The 16048-nt window shown below is 47.8% G+C and overlaps 1 protein-coding gene across 6 annotated transcripts in view; it reads left to right on the top strand.

Moving 5' to 3' along the window:
* The first annotated feature begins 354 nt into the window (after positions 1-354).
* The window catches only part of WNK2 (WNK lysine deficient protein kinase 2), a 131056-nt gene continuing 115362 nt past the window's right edge, over positions 355-16048 (top strand). For all 6 annotated transcript variants that reach the window (XM_071550921.1, XM_071550922.1, XM_071550918.1 and 3 more), the window contains exon 1: positions 355-1103. In XM_071550921.1, coding sequence (XP_071407022.1) covers positions 396-1103 — 708 coding nt within the window. In that variant the 5' untranslated portion in view covers positions 355-395. The remainder of the gene's footprint in view (positions 1104-16048) is intronic.

Genomic DNA, 16048 nt, shown 5'->3' with positions numbered 1-16048 from the left:
GAGCCGCGCCGAGCCGAGCCGCGCCGTGGAGCCCCGCACCGCCAGCGGCTCCCCCGGCCCCGCAGCAGCGCACGCCCGGCCGAGCCGCCGCTCCGCTCCGCTCCGCTCCTCCCCGCGCATGGCGCCCGGCGCGGCAGCCCCCGGCCCCGCACGGCAGTAGCGGCCCCGCCGCGCCTTTGTGCGCGGCCGCGCCGCAGGTGAGCGGCAGCTCCGCCCGGGGCCGCTGCGGGCGGCGAGCAGCGGGGCCCGGCCCGGGGCCCGGCCGGGAGCAGCCCCTGCGCCGGGGCGGCCGCGCGGGGGCCGGGCCGGGCCGCGGGGCCGGGCTCGCCCCGCGCAGGTGGCGGCGCGGGCGCGGCTCGCAGGGACTCGCGGCGGCAGCTGAGACCTCGGGCCGGATGGAAACTGGGGGCGATGCCAGAGCGGCACCTCGGCGGGCCGGCAGAGGCGGCGGCCGTGGCGGGGTTCCAGTGGCCGCAGAGCCCGGCGCTCCCGCGGCTGCAGACAGCGGTGTGAGCATGGATGGGCCCGGCGGTGGCGGCGCGGGGGCCGCGGACACGGACACGGACAGGGACAGGGACAAGGACGGTGCAGCCGCCCCCGCGCCGCCGCCCCGCGGGCCCGGCTCCAGGGACCCCAAGCTGGTGCACCAGCGGTTCCTGCGGCGGAGCGTGGTGGACTCGGACCAGGAGGAGCCCGCCTTCGACCTGCCCGAGGCGGAGCACCAGCGCAGGATCATCCTGCTCCCCAAAACGCGGCGGATCATCGCGGAGCGGGCGAAGGCGGGACAGGAGACGGCGGGCAGGGAGGCCGAGCCCCCCGGGGAGCCGCGGGCAGCGCCGGCCCTGGGCAGCGCCGCGGGCGCCGAGGAGCAGAAGGAGCCCGGCAGGGATGCGGAGCGCAGGGAGGTGCAGGATGCTGCCAAGGACCAGGGCAAGGCTAAGAAAGAGGAACCCGAGGAGGAGGCTGACATGAAAGCCGTTGCCACCTCGCCGGATGGCAGGTTCCTAAAGTTTGATATTGAACTCGGCCGGGGATCCTTCAAAACGGTCTATAAGGGTCTGGACACGGAGACGTGGGTGGAAGTCGCGTGGTGTGAACTGCAGGTAAGCCCAGCTCATCCTCCTGTGCTCCCCCCCCCATTCCTTACAAGCCGGGAACTGAGGGCACCGTGCCGGTGTCACCCAGAGCCGCTCAGCCCTGCGCAGCCGTTATGGTCACCATCGCTTAGGATCCAGTGTCTAACTATAGCGCAATATCCCCATTGGCTCGGGATCACCACCTTATGCACACACACTCCTCCCCCGCTTAACCCGCTCGGGCCGGGGCCGCGGATGGTGCAGCGAAGGTCACGCGTGGCGGCCGTGGCAAGGGGCGAGCGGAGCGGGGATGCCCTGCCTTGCCTTCCTTTGCCCTGCCCTGCCTTCCCTTGCGCTGCCCCTGTTTTCCCTTCCCTTCCCTTCCCTTCCCTTCCCTTCCCTTCCCTTCCCTTCCCTTCCCTTCCCTTCCCTTCCCTTCCCTTCCCTTCCCTTCCCTTCCCTTCCCTTCCCTTCCCTTCCCTTCCCTTCCCTTCCCTTCCCTTCCCTTCCCTTCCCTTCCCTTCCCTTCCCTTCCCTTCCCTTCCCTTCTACCTTCCCTTCCCTTCCCTTCTACCTTCCCTTCCCTTCCCTGTCCTGCCCTGCGCTGCCCCTTCGCGCGGCAGCAGCTCTGCGTTAAAACGCCAACACCCATCAGTACGTTTGCAGGAGAGAAATTCCCTTTTGCTACACATACAAATGCATTGTGGTTTCGTAAAGGCCCCCCCCCCCGACCTGCCCTCTCCCCTGCCATGAAATTATCGGTGTTGGCAGCTTCTGGTGAATCAAACCTCCCAAAGGGCCCCAGTGCCAGCCTTTTTTTAGGCATCATGTGCCTAGTGCTTTGGTTAGTCGAAGACCTGTCCAAATACCTTTGAAAAGGAAGATTTTACATAAAAGTTCTCGATCTCCACATTGAAGTTATATCATCCAGTAAAATTTAAAGCCATCCAGTAATATTAAAAGAGAATGAATGAATGTTTAGATACTATCTTTTGCTGATTTTTGTCTTTTGCTGTTACCCTGCTTTTGGTGGGTTTCGTATCCTTACTTCTGTAAAGACGATACTACAATGCTTTTTTTCCCCTTGTGAAGCTTTTTGTGCCTGTTACCTCACTTTTGTTGGCATCCATTTGAGTGAGACTTATCTAAGAGAAAAACCTAGGACAGACTTTGATGATTTTATTTTCTGTCTGAGTTACCCTGTAGTCTAGGTGGAACTAGATTTAACTCATAATTTGGGGTCTTTAAACTCCCACTGGATGACTGAGCTTTATGGCCTACAAGAGCATTTGAGAGTAGCGTGGAAATAATGTGATATAATAAGTCTCAGCTCACGATTGTTTGTTTATTTTTTAATGTTGGCCCAATCTATTTGTAAATCACTCCTGGCTGCCTAGGATAGCTGGGGATAGATGCTCAGCCACATTTGCTGATGATTTCATTACACAACATAATCATAATTCACTGCAGCACCGCTCCCTTAATAAGAATTACGGGGAACACTTCTCGGTCTTCATAACCATGCATTCTCAGCTTTTATTAGGCAGGGATGCAAGATGGGAGATACATCAGCCGGGCAAGGTATGGTGGGCTGCAGGTGAGGGGCTGAGCCCCTCTCTGCCCCAGCCTGGGAGGTACTGGGGGGTTTGTGGGGAAAAGGGAGAGCCTGGGGGATTGCCAAGGGGATTTAAAAGGATGCTGCTGGAGAGGAGCCTTGGGGCAGGCCTGGGCTTTGTCTGGCGTTGGTGGGAACTGAATTCCCAGTGTGTAAGGGTTCTACTTCAGCAGCCTGAAATCCATGAGGGATGGAGACTGGGATGCTGTCAGAGCACAAGAGGCCAATGCTGCCCCTCTGCTGGTCCACCAAGCCCAGCTCTGTCACTGCAGAGCCATCCTACGCGGCCAGAATTCAGCACCCTGCCAGATTTTCTTGGGATGTTCAACACAGACGTATTTTCAACATATATTCTCTAACAGAACAGCTTTAACGACCAAAGCCTGTACTGGGGAATACTGCATGGAAATGCCAGTGTCTGGGTCATTGACACGTAAGGAAGAGCCTGGGAAGGGAAAACTGCAGTGTGGAGCTTACCTGGTGGTTGGCTTTCTTATTCCTAGTTAAGGTTGTTCAGGAATTCTTGAACTGACTGCATGTCAAGAAATATGTGTAATTCTCCAGTTCCAGTTAGTTTCCACTATATGTGCGTCAGCTTAAATCAGATAGATGCTAAATATTTTCACTTTAATACAGGATTTATTTTAGGCTTCTGTGGAAGAAAAACTTTATTTGACTGCTTTAGGGAAATTGGTGTGAATCTTTAGGAGGTGGGGGCTGCAGTGCCAAAGGTGTGGGGGGTGATGCCCGAGGCAGTTAATGTGAGACGAAATGTGAGTTTTGAAGCCTTTGGAGGACTTTGGCCTGGGTGGGGAAAGCCTCATTGAATGACAAAAGCCTTTAACGACCCTGGGATTAAAGCCTGTGCCTCTGGGCTGGGTTTGCATGGGGGAGGCAGTGGGAGAAGCTGTGAATGGCTGTGTTGTCTCCGGCTTTTTGACTTGTAGAATACTCTCTCAATTCTGCTAGGGAATTTTAGGGAAAACATTCGGAGGGTGCTGTCAAGTAATTCCCTTTATTCATGGCATTTTAAATGTTGGTTTTTTTTTTGTGAGCTGTGCCAGTCGGATATGCCCCAGTTTGCCTCTTTCTCTGTACAAATTTGAAGTTCAGCTCTAGGTAGCAGAAGAAATGGAAGTGGAAGCCATCATATCCTCACTGTGCTGTTGGAGACAAAATGCCTTCCTCTGCAGCATCACGCCTTTAGAACCTTTTTGTGGAAAGATTGAACAACCTGTACTTTGTATTTGCATCTGGAGATGCCCTGATGCTTGTCAGGGTTCGAGCTGGGGAGTTACAGCGAGTGGTGTTGAGGTTCCACACAGGCTTTATTAATCCTCTGTCCTGGCTCAGCGGTTTTTCAGCCCAGTTGTGCTGTTGCCTGTGTGTCTGTCTTTGTCTGTCTGTACAAAGGCCTCGTGAGCCATTCTTGTTCAGTGGCTTTATTTCATTGAAAAGGTGGCTTTAGGCTTCAGAACTGAAATCGTGGCTCTGATTAGGGCAGAATCCAAGCGCTAACCAAAGGGTCTGGGCTTTAGACCTGTCTGAAGAGGTGAAAGCTGTAGCTGAATTCCAGCTAGAAAATAAGGTTATTGTTCCTTCCTGAAGTTGAAGTGCCAGAGCAGAATCACTGTGCCCTTGCATTTTGGCAGGGTTTGCATTCTAAGGTTTTCAGCAGTTATAATTAATTTTAATTTGGCGGCGTACAATTGCTGTGTGGTGAGGCTTCAGCATAACAATATTGCAGTGTTGCACTCCTAAGTAAAATGTTGGGTCATGAATAAGGAACACAGGCTTTGCCAGTCAGCTGTTGGCAAGCCAAATATTCCTTTTACTTAGATGAATGGTTTCAAAATGCCTATCCTATTTCCCCTTGGGAATATGTAGGGAAATTGCAGAGAGTCAGACCTGGTACGATCAGAGGCAGAGGCCTTTTCTACTTTATAGCTCTTGCTTGGACTGTGAATACTGGGGTTGTATTTAATTTTAATTTTGTTTGTTGAAAAATGAGGAAAGGATGGGCTGTCTCATCCTGCTGTTGCAGCAAGGTGGGAAATGCCTGCTGGTGATCACCAGAGAGAAGCCAGGCTTTTCCCAAAAAACTGGTTACCCTGGACTTATTCTTCACCCTACACACTCATGCTTGGATGGATGCTGCTTTCTTCAGCATACTTTATGTCCAGGTGCTCCTTGTGAGAAGATGTGGCATTCCTTGATGCTCCCTGGGACTGAGCTCAGTTCATGTGTTGGAGGTGTTTGGGCAGGTGTGTAGGAATGAAGGATGAGCAGAGGTTGGTTCTCCTTCCCCACCCAGATGGCTGAAATTAGAAATCTGGGATGTTGGAATAGCTCTGCCAACATTTTCCAGTGGCCACTAAACCAAGGGGGTGTGATGACAAAACAACTGGGAATAGCCAGACTGCTCTGAGGTCGTAGTGTCCTGTCCCCCACACCTACAGCTCTTCCATGGGCTTCTGATGGTTCTGGTATAGTTCTGTAGGGAAAGATCTAATTATCTTTAAAAGATAAGTCTTTTAATTCATAGTAGTTTTTCCCTTTTATGTCACTGCCAGTCTCTTCAAACTGCCTGAACTGAAGGAGAAAATGTGGAAGTATGTTGTGTGTCTGGAGTCACTCAGTTATTCAGGAGCTTCAGGTTTTTGGAGGGCACATATCGTAGCTGAAAATTAAGTTCTAAATGTGGATGTGATTCTGGACATACCTGTTCCCATATTGATGCTGCATATGAATCACATCAATTTTCTTGATCTGGTTTTTTATTCCTTACATGAGAAGCTCACCCAAAATGTCTGATGATAGCTGCCAGATTTTAATATGGCATGAATGGTCTAGAAGTACAAATGAGATTAGATTTGGCTTTAATGCAAGGTGAATAAAAAGGGCATTTAAAATAATTGATTCTAGACCTAAGTGATTTTGCTCATTTTTGTTTCTAAGGCTGATGATCTTTCCTTGAAGCAAGATTTCAACTTTGAGTGGAGGAAGAGAGGAAAGGCTATTTATTTCCAGGTCTTCTATGAGAGAAGGTTATGATCCCTATATAACTCTTTTCTTAAATTTTTAAGCAGTGTCTTCCATCTTATGTTCATTTAGAAGATGTGCAATAGTTACTTAGAAAGACACCAAGAACCACAGCTCGGATGTTTTTGTGTGAGCAGATACATTTGCATGGTTAAAAGTGGAACCAGTAAAATGCACTGTATTAAAGCAAGTTCAATTTGCTTTAGCGGGCAAGTCACTGCTGCAAAGATTAATGATGTGGAAGAGAGAGGATGTCCTATGCCCCTGCATCCAAATTCCAGGGGGTTTCTTCCTGAAAAGGGTAGTAACTTCAGAATTTGGTGTTGTAGTTGGTCTTCTGTGAGTGTCCTTCCTGGCTGACAGCATTCACTGATGTTGAAATAGTAGCTGGTTACTCTCTGTGCTGGTAATTTATTGGCCGGGTAAACTTTGTAGTGTAAATGAACAGAATAATTTAGAAAATCCATTTGGGAGAAGAAAGGAGGGAGGAAGGAGACTGTATCTGAAAGCTTGGATCTGATATTGCTGTCTGCTCATATTAAATGAACTCTGAGACTAATTTTGGCTGTTTCCAGTTAATTTTTGCGGTAGTGACTTGTGTCTAAATGGAAACCATTGTTTTGGCTGTGCTTTAGTGTCTGTGTGAGAGCGTGTGGCTGTGGCTGTGCTGTGTGTCAGCAGAGCTGCTGCCCTGGCCTGGAGAAGCAGCACAGGGAGATGGGAGTGAACTATTAATAGACTGCTTCTCAAATTCGGTAAATGAAATAGAGCTGGGTCAGGCTTCACATTCTGCTTGTGAATCGCACAAGACTCTCTTTTGCCTTTGAGCACGTTGTGCCTGAAGGGAGGTTGTGTCTCTTTTAATGCTGGTGAAACGCTTCCCGCTGAATGTGTGGGTCCAGTTGCCATAAGAGGAAATGACTTAAAATCAGAACTCAGTGTAAAGGATATTTCTGGTCCCTTTGGTCAGCTCTTATCCACAGCTGATGGGGGGTGGAAAAAGTTGCTGTTGCAAGCTGTCACCTTGGTGATGCTCGCCCTTGACACCAACCTGACACGTGTGGTGTGTTTGTGCTGGTGATATTGTTTTGTGGCCAGGGTGTAACAGAGATTTAGAAGTTCACAGGCACTGGAAATAATGTGCTATAACAAGAGTGGCAAGAGCAGTTCAGTTGTTGGCTACTGGAGTTACCTGGGTTTTGATGATCTGAAGGATTAGAGATGCTGCAAAGGTTGGAAAGAGTGGCTCCTTGGGGGTGAAGGGTAGAAGCTCTGCTGTAAGGGCCAGGTGTGAAGGGATCTTTGAGGAGTGATTTAGGGATTGAAATCTCCCTTGCCTCAGAGCCCGCTGCAGTAGTACGTGTGGCTTTGAGCACTGAGGAGTTTGATTTTTAGGGCTGCCATGCCATGGCTGTTGATGGCCAGCAGCAGGACACTCACCTGTGTGTGCAGGAGGCTCTGGGCTGGGTCTGCCTGGCCAGAAGACATAAATATAGGCTGAGTGCTGATGTGTGATCCCTGGACAGGCTGAAGGTGCAAGGAAAGGGCAGCCAAAGGTGTGTCACACGAGCTGTGACACTTGGCACTGTGGTGGGAGAGACCTCTGCATTGCACTGAACAGGAGGGGTTTGCAGTGGCAGCTGGAGAGTATCTGAAAGGGTCATATGCAAGCAGAAGTGGTTTTCCTATTTTTGAGTCTCTGTATATGAAATTGAAGTTATGTTTGGAAATGTATTTCTTTCCCTGAAGTGACACTGGCCTGTTAGACAACTTCCTGAAGGGAAGTTCTGGCCAGGTGGGGGTTGGTCTCTTCTCCCAGGCACTCAGCAATAGGACAAGGGGGGACGGGCTCAAGCTCTGCCAGGGGAAATTGAAGTTGGAGAGCAGAAAAAAATTGTTTCCAGAGAGAGTGCTCAGGCATTGGAATGGGCTGCCCAGAGAGGGGGTGTATTCCCCATCCCTGGAGGTTTTTAAACTGAGCTTGGCTGTGGCACTGAGTGCCATGATCTGGTAAAGGGACTGGAGTTGGACCAAGGGTTGGACTTGATGATCTTGGAGGTCTTTTCCAACCCAGTCGATTCTATGATTCTGTGAGTGCTATCCCAGTGTTGATTGTGGTGTGCCTGAAAACCAGAATGGCCAGGAAGGGCAAGTTTTTCCCCATGGGGCTGAGAAGTCAGGTAGAAACAACCTTCACCCAGTACCTTGCTACTCTTGTGTAGCTCTGAAAGGGGGGACCAGCTCCCTGCTTTCCTGCTGCCTCCTCAGACACTGGGGTCAGCCTGTTCTCCACAGCACTGCCTGGCTGCAGCTGCTTCCGCACCACTGCAAGAGTACTTACAGGCATTTCTAAATCCAGTTTCTACATAAACCACAAAATAGAACCCCTTTTATGTGTTAAATTGGTCCCCTGCTCTGGAGGGGACTAATCTTCAAACCATAAGCAGCTTTGCATATCCCTGATTAAAATCTCATTGTCCTCCAAGGGAATGAAGTCCATAACTCCTTCTGGCATGATGCTTATCCCAAATGGTATGCTTGTTGGGAATTTTGTCCATTCCAAATTAGCTGCATAACTTCTGAGGGGTTCTCCTTGCAGATGTAAAACATACTGGGAATTTGGGCAAGGAGAGGATCACAAGTCCTGCTTGTTCTCCCATGTCTCCTGCCATCACCTGTGTTATGGACACAGCTTGTCACATGTCACTGAACCCCTCAAGCCTTTAGGAAGCTTCTTACTTCCCAGCCAGTTGTCTGTAAGGATTGGTAGACTTAGGCTCTGAGTTTTAAATCAGCTGTTAATAAATGTGCACTGAAAACTTTCTGGAGTGACTCTTGTGTGATGTGCAGGTAGTGGGGGATGGTGATGTCCCTTCCAGTCAATTCCTGAAAGAAACAGAAGTAAACTCATAATTGTACTTATCTTGATTTTTACTTTTTGCAAGATACTCCATCTTGGTCTTCATTGGTCTTACATACCTGTGTTTTCAGTTTGTCATCATCCTAAAATGTTTTGTTTGGTTTTTTTTAAAGGTATTATTACACCCTCTGGAAAATAATTTTGGTATTTAGTATTAATACAACATGGCTCTGTAATATAATGGGTAAATATGCAGTGGAAGTAATGGGTGAGATGAAGTGCCACATTCTGGGAATGTACATGTAGTTAAACTCTAGTTTAAACTCTCAAGGAAGGGGTAACTGAAGACCTAATACCATCTGTTCTTCAGTTGTTTGCTACAGAGGGATACAAGCCACTTATTCATGAGCTCAGGGCAAGAGAGGAGAAGGCAGGCTCAAGTAACACTTGGGGGTGGCTCTGACTTGGTCATTTTTCATGAATTCAATCTGATCTTCATTCTTGACCTTTTTAAAGGAAAATTAAACACTCTTGAAATGGTATTTGATCCTATTACGAATCTCAGGACCACTTTACTAAAGTTAATTTGAGTTTTAATGTAATTTTTGGTCAGATAAGTAAACTTAATGGCTTTGATTCCTAGTTTTCTTTCTAAGAAACTGAAAACCTGAAAGTAAACAGGCATGTTTTTGTTATACTCAGGTCCTTTTTTAGCGGTTTTTTTGGAGGGAGTGGAGAAAACTGTACAGTAGTTGGGTACTAAAGCTACTAATTAGTATTTTCCAGATTGTGAAAGTCCTGCTGTAGTCCAGCTCTCTTGAACACTACTTTAAAGGCTTTTTGCTTCATCATAACTCAGAGAATTTGAACATAAACCTGTACAGATGATGACTGCCTTAATTTATTTATTTTTTTCGAAACTATTTACATGGTTATGGGGACCTATCTTATTTTTTCCATAAACTTTTTAGCAGAGCATGGGGCTTGATAAACTTGGTTCTGTACTGAGCATGGTAACCTGCTGTTCTGTGTATTCCTGAATTAAGAGAGCTTGTCCAAAGGCCACTCTCAGTGTGTTTCAAGTGCTTAAAACTGCCTAAACCCCAGTCAGACTGAACAGATGGAGGAAGGTTTTTTGCCTTTAGCTGAATGATGAAATTTTGTCTATATTCTACAAAATAAGGTTTCATTAAAAGGAGCAAATGCCAGTTGGTCACCTCATGTATTGAGAGCTGAATATTGATCTTACAGAAGCAGCATAAACCAGGCATTGCCTCCTTCTGCTTCTGGAATGGATGTCCCTCTCTCTCACTAGCACGTGCTTGAAGGATTAAAATGATGGTGTTTATTCCAGATTTTTATACAATAAGCAGCTTTTTCATGTCCTCTGCTGATGCTGTGTGGATTTCTGCAGTCAGGGCAGCAGTTCAGGTGCCCCATTGTGGTGGCTGGAGCTGACCCAGCTGTGGTGCCCCAGGGAGCAGAATCAATCCCACTGGTAACACAGAGCCCTGTGGAAAGGGGGGCACAGAATTTCCAGGGCATGTGGTTTGTTGCTGCAGGCCTGCACAGAGCTCTGCTGAAATGTTGGAATCTGTTTTACAAGAGCAGATATTTAGCAGATATTATCAAAATAGGTTTGTTTTGTTCCAGCCTTTGCTGATTAATTAAGGCAAACAGCCGTGGTTGTGTGCATCTGAATTTGTTTTGTTTCTCTTCCATATCAGTGTGTGTTTGGAGAGTTGTTTAGATTATAAAGCAAGTGTTACACTAATGAAATGGACTTGCTTTCATCTCAATTACGATAACGCTTATTTTGCCTTTGATTGCTAATGGAGGATGAGAACAGAATCATAGGATTGTTTGGGGTGGAAAGGACCTTAAAAACAGTGTGTATCAAAACTAGCGTGGCCAGCAGGCCCAGGGCAGTGACCCTTCCCCTGGACTCTGCCTTGGGGAGGCCACACCTTGAGTGTTGTGTTCAGTTCTGGGCCCCTCAGTTCAGGAAAGGATATTGAGGGGCTGGAGCGGGGCCAGAGAAGAGCAACGAGGCTGGAGAAGGGACTGGAGCACAGGTGCTGTGGGGAGAGGCTGAGGGAGCTGGGGGTGTTTAGCCTGGAGAAGAGGAGGCTCAGAGGTGACCTCAACACTGTCTGGAGCTCCCTGAAGGGGAGTTCTGGCCAGGTGGGGGTTGGTCTCTTCTCCCAGGCACTCAGCAATAGGACAATGGGGCACGATGGGCTCAAGCTCTGCCAGAGGAAACTGAAGTTGGAGATCAGAAAAAATTCTTTGCAGAGAGAGTGCTCAGGCATTGGAATGGGCTGCCCAGAGAGGGGGTGGATTCCCCATCCCTGAAGGTTTTGAAACTGAGATTGGCCGTGGCACTGAGTGCCATGATCTGGTAAAGGGACTGGAGTTGGACCAAGGGTTGGACTTGATGATCTCAGAGGTCTTTTCCAACCCAGTTGATTCTATGATTCTATGAAAGCTCATCTTTTTCCACCCCTGCCATCCCAGGTTGCTCCAAGCCCCATCTCATGTCCTTTGGCAAACCAGTAGTGACCAGCATGGGTGGGTTTGCATGTACTCAATGTAGTCTGTGCCTGTAGAAAAATAGAGAAAATACACAGCCACGTGTGTTAAGCCTGAAGAGACAGGACCAGGTGAATTGGGAAGAATGACCTGGAATGCCTGCCCACATCCCTGCAGGGATCCTGCCTCTGGGGTTGTGTTCTCCCTCTCTGGGGTTTTGCATGTGCTTCTGGGGATGCAGCACCAGCCCCACTGCCCTCCAGGCTTCTAACAATTGTTTTTTTTCTTGCATGATTGTGATAACTTGTGTAACATCTTTCACTGACCTTAATGAGTTTAAAAAGTCATTTGGGCAGTTCAGCCCATCTGAAGCCTATGATCTCCAGGAACATCCAGCACAGGCAGGGGGGGTGAGTGAGTGAGAGAGGGAACATAATGTGATATGTGGAAGTTGTTTGTATTGTAAGTGTCCCGTTTGAACTCCTGTAGCACCATTCCCAGGAAACAAAGGGGGATTTTTGTGTAACTTCTCTTTAAAAACAGTAAGAGGAAAGCTGCTGCTGGTAGTCTGCTCATCCCTGGATGTGTGGCAGTCTCCTGAACCGAATGAAAGTTATGGGAAGCAATTTTTAACTTTTAGGCTGCTGGAGCTCTGAGCCCCATGGGTGTCAAGTAGCAGTGCTCACTTGGTCTTTAAATAGAAAACTTGCTTTGGAGTCTCCATTTTAGACCTTAAGACTGGTCTTAGACCAACATCAGGCAGTGGGAGATAAACTTGGGCATCTAGGGTAGGACCCTCTAAAGGTGGGCAGTGCCCCCCTTACCCTGCGGGGGGGCACAGTGCTGTATGGTGTGGGAGGCTCCATCCAACCAGCCACACAAACTGGGGGGCAGGAGAGACCTGTGGTGAAGCACTGCTGTCTGTCCAGCAGGCTCCAGTGTTTCCTCTTGGGATTCACTTTCCCGAGGATGGAAGCCCCTCCTGTCGTGGGGGCATGGGTTGCAGGAGGTGTGCTCCTCACTGTTCCCTCAGCTGCCAGGGAGACAGTCTGGGGGCTTTAGTAGAGGCTCTGGTGACTCCTGCAGTTGTGAGGGGACTTGGGAATGAATCACATCTGTCTGTGCAAGTTCTTTAGTCTCAGTGTGGCCATCATGGGAGGGGAGATGGGCAGTACCTCTTCTAGGTGTCATGTAAGAGGAGAACAGGTGCCATCACCCAGCTCTTTCTCCAAGTGGTAGGCGTGCTCTTCAAGGAGTGGCTGAAGAGTTAATTTCTGGGTCTCTGCTGTGTTCATGCACAAGGGGGGCACATAACTGAGACTGTAGCTCTTGCAGGCACCTCACCTTGAGGAAAGGCACGGTGGAGCCTGCATTGTGCTGGCAGCTGCAGGACTGGCTGTCAGGAGAGTGCAGTTGGACCCAGCTCAATTTTATGCCTTATTTTTACAGCCTCATGTTAAATTAAGCCAACTGGATAGATTCCCACGTGATACAAAACACTCCTATGAAGGCACACTGTGGTTTCCTCTGGGCTACAGACAACCCTCTGAATCCCTGTCTGTGGAAGAGGATTAAGCCTTCTTTTCAAAGTATAGAAAGAAAAAACTTGTAGCAAATATCTGTGGTTGGGAGAGGGAAGTGGAATGTCTTTTTAACTCACTGGAGTAAGTGACAGCTATTTTGTGAGGTTTTTATTTTTGTGACTTGACTGCTTGAATTCCTGTCCTGACTTGTGACCACTCTGCCCCAGCCCATTCCCCTGCCATGAAATGAAGGGCTGACATCCCTTACCATGAGGAACTCTTAATACTTCAAAAGTGTGTGATCAGGATGTGAATCTGTTCATGTGGATTGATCCAATATGACAAGTTTTTAACCACTGAAGCTACAAAACTATTAGAGACAGCAATTCTTGGCCTAAGTAACATGGAGGCATTAAATACAACTTCATTCCCTGAAGGATTGGTTATACTTTTTTAGAGTTATCTCTCAGGTGGTTTGAGGGAAGGGGATCAACAAGCTCATGTTCACTCACATAAGGGCTTCAAAGAAGGCTTCACTATACAACATTGTGTGTATATATATAATATATATGTATATATATATATGTGTGTGTGTGTATATGTGTGTGTGTATCTATATATATGTATGTATACATATATATATGTACACAGGGGCTTTTCTGTGTGAAAGGGGACACTTGGTATGATGGAGTCTGGCTGTTCAAAAGAGCCGTCATACAAATGCTATCCAGATTTTTCTTCCTTTTTTTTTTCTTTTCATGTTGCTGCACAACAGCCCAATTTATAACACGTTGCTGGGGGGCGCAGTCCACCTTGGGAGGGAACCTCCCAGTCCACGATGGGAGGAAACCTCCCAGTCCATGTTGGGAGGAAATCTTCCAGCGTGGAGGTGCTGATGGAGAGCAGTGGAAACTGCAGGGTGTGTGTCTGGGGCAGTTGGCTTTGCATGAACAGGACACCACAAAAAATATACACCTTCCTAACTCAGGACCTCAAAATGAAATGCAGTGTTGCTGCTGAATCCTGTGTTCTCAGTATGTGATGGGTGTGACTGATGCTGGTCTAGCTTTGTTACAGGTTAAGGAAGGGTTGCAGGGTGTTTCATCAGCCCCTTCCTGTATTCCTTTGGCTTTTTCAGAATCACAGAAGGGTTTGAGTTGTAAAGGACCTTAAAGAGCATCTCATTCCACCCCCTTGCCATGTGTAGGGACACCTCCCACTAGCCCAGGTTGGTCCAAGCCCTGTCCAGCCCGGCCTTGGACACTTCTTTGGGCAACCCGTGCCAGGGCCTCCCCACCCTCACTGCCTTTTTAGGGAGGCTGTATTAAAAAAATGGAAGCTACTTCAAAAAAACTTCCCAGTAGGCTTTTAAAAAGCTGTTTAAATTCTTTTTTCCTTCTCATTCCTCCTCTTCCCTGTCCTCTGCCACTCCCCTAAAAGTTACAAAGACATGGTCCTGCTCTTAACCCCTTCTGCACTGCCACAGGCTGTATACAAATACAGCTGAGGTGGCATTTCACCTGACAGCCTTGCAGTTGTGCAGGGTGTTTCCTTGGGCAGTGCTTTGTGCAGTCCCCAGACCCTCAGTCAGTGACAGCTGGGACAGCATCTGGTCTCTCTGATCATCGTCCTGATGAGCCCAAGATGGAAATGAGAATGTGCAGAGGAACAAAGGAAAATGGGATGGCACCTGGTGACACAAGGTGCAGAGGCAGTTTATAATAAAGCCTTTGTGCAATCATTGGTTCTGGTTCTTTGCAATGACTTCTGACCACCTTGTTGATGCTTTACTACCCCAGATCTGATGCTGCAGTTACTGCCTTAACAGTCCACGTGCTGGACATGCTTTTTTTTCAAAAAAAAGCTTTGATAAAGTTTATATATTGTGCATTTCGCACATGCTTTATCTGTGATCCTGATTGCATCAGCTCTCATTTTTAGAGCTGAAATTGTAGTTTATGATTCCTGCCAGAGAAAGGAAAAAAGCTATTAAAACATTTCCACTGGGTTAATTTTTGTGTGCAAAAAGAGAGAACAATGTAATGTCTTACCAACTGTGACCTTTATGCCTTAAAAGATGTATAGGGTGTATTTCCAAATGGATTTCTGTCAGCAGGGTAACTAATGAAATCTTCTTGCAATTTGAACCGTTGGTACCTAAAAGGATGTGAACTCCCCAGGAGGCTGCTCAGACAGTGTGGTTGTTACTGAAAATGCTTTTCCATGGGTTTTACAGCTACCAGGCTCTGGCTTCTGCTGCAGTTTTATCTTCAGTGGGGCCAGCTAGAGAATTTCCCTTTTATATCACATTTCCTGAAAATTGAAAGGTGCTTTGTCTCCATGTCTCATTACCCTGATTTACTCACTCACTGTATTGCAGAATGTATTTTCCTGAAGAAACAAAGGCTGAGAATCAACCATGGAAGGTGTTTTTGACAACCACTAGAAATAACAAGAAGGGATGAGGTTTTTTTTTTAAATTACACAATGGTTTGGGTTGGATGGGACCTTTAAGCCCATGTTGTTCCACCCCCTGCCATGGGCAGGGACACCTCCCACCAGCCCAGGCTGCTTCAAGCCCTGTCCAACCTGGCCTTGGACACTCCCAGGGATGGGGCAGCCACAGCTTCTCTGGGCACCTGTGCCAGGGCCTACCCACCCTCACAGGGAACAATTTCTCTGTAAAACAAGTCTTGCTGTCCATTACGTCAGTGCAAGATACTAAACTTCAGGAGTTTTGTATGATTTTTCTCAGAGGATACTCCAGGGTCAGAATGACCTGTAATGTGTGACTCAGGAGAGTGTTAACTGTGTGACAGGTTTAACTGGAAGACTTTATATGTGCTGAAATGTTAATTACTCATAGAGGTCTAAGACAGCCAGATGAATAATTGATCATGAAAGCCTCTTCACCTGTTTTAAGGTGCTCAGTTTAAAGAAAAACCAATTGAAAAAGCAGCATGCTGTTTGTAAGGTGCTTCTGTCCCAAAGTTTTAAGCCCCCTGAGCCAGGGTTTATGCATGTCTCAATAATCACTCTATCCAGTCTGTTTTAAGCTTATTTTATGACATATTCTGAAATGTGGTAACATTCACAGACCAGCAACTTTTATTCTTAGGTTGCCCAAAATTACCATGGAAATTTACCTGCTTGAAAAATAATTCCATGCACTGATAGTGCTGGGGGTGGTGTGGATAGTGGCATGTCTTGAGAGCATTGTATAGTTAAAGTGAGCACACAATTCTGTTTAATTGATATGTCAAAAGCAACACTGTGACTGTAGAGGACACAGGGATGTTTGAGCCTGGATGGGAGCTGGAAGCCCCACAGAGCAAAACACAGTGCAAAATCAGCACAATTGCAGTTATGTGTATTTTTACAACACAGCCATGGTTCAGGG

This window comes from Pithys albifrons, chromosome 3 (genome assembly GCF_047495875.1).
Source record: "Pithys albifrons albifrons isolate INPA30051 chromosome 3, PitAlb_v1, whole genome shotgun sequence".
NCBI lineage: Eukaryota > Metazoa > Chordata > Aves > Passeriformes > Thamnophilidae > Pithys > Pithys albifrons.
The sequence above is the reverse complement of the archived record's forward strand: the minus strand, read 5'-3'. Positions and strand labels throughout refer to the sequence as shown.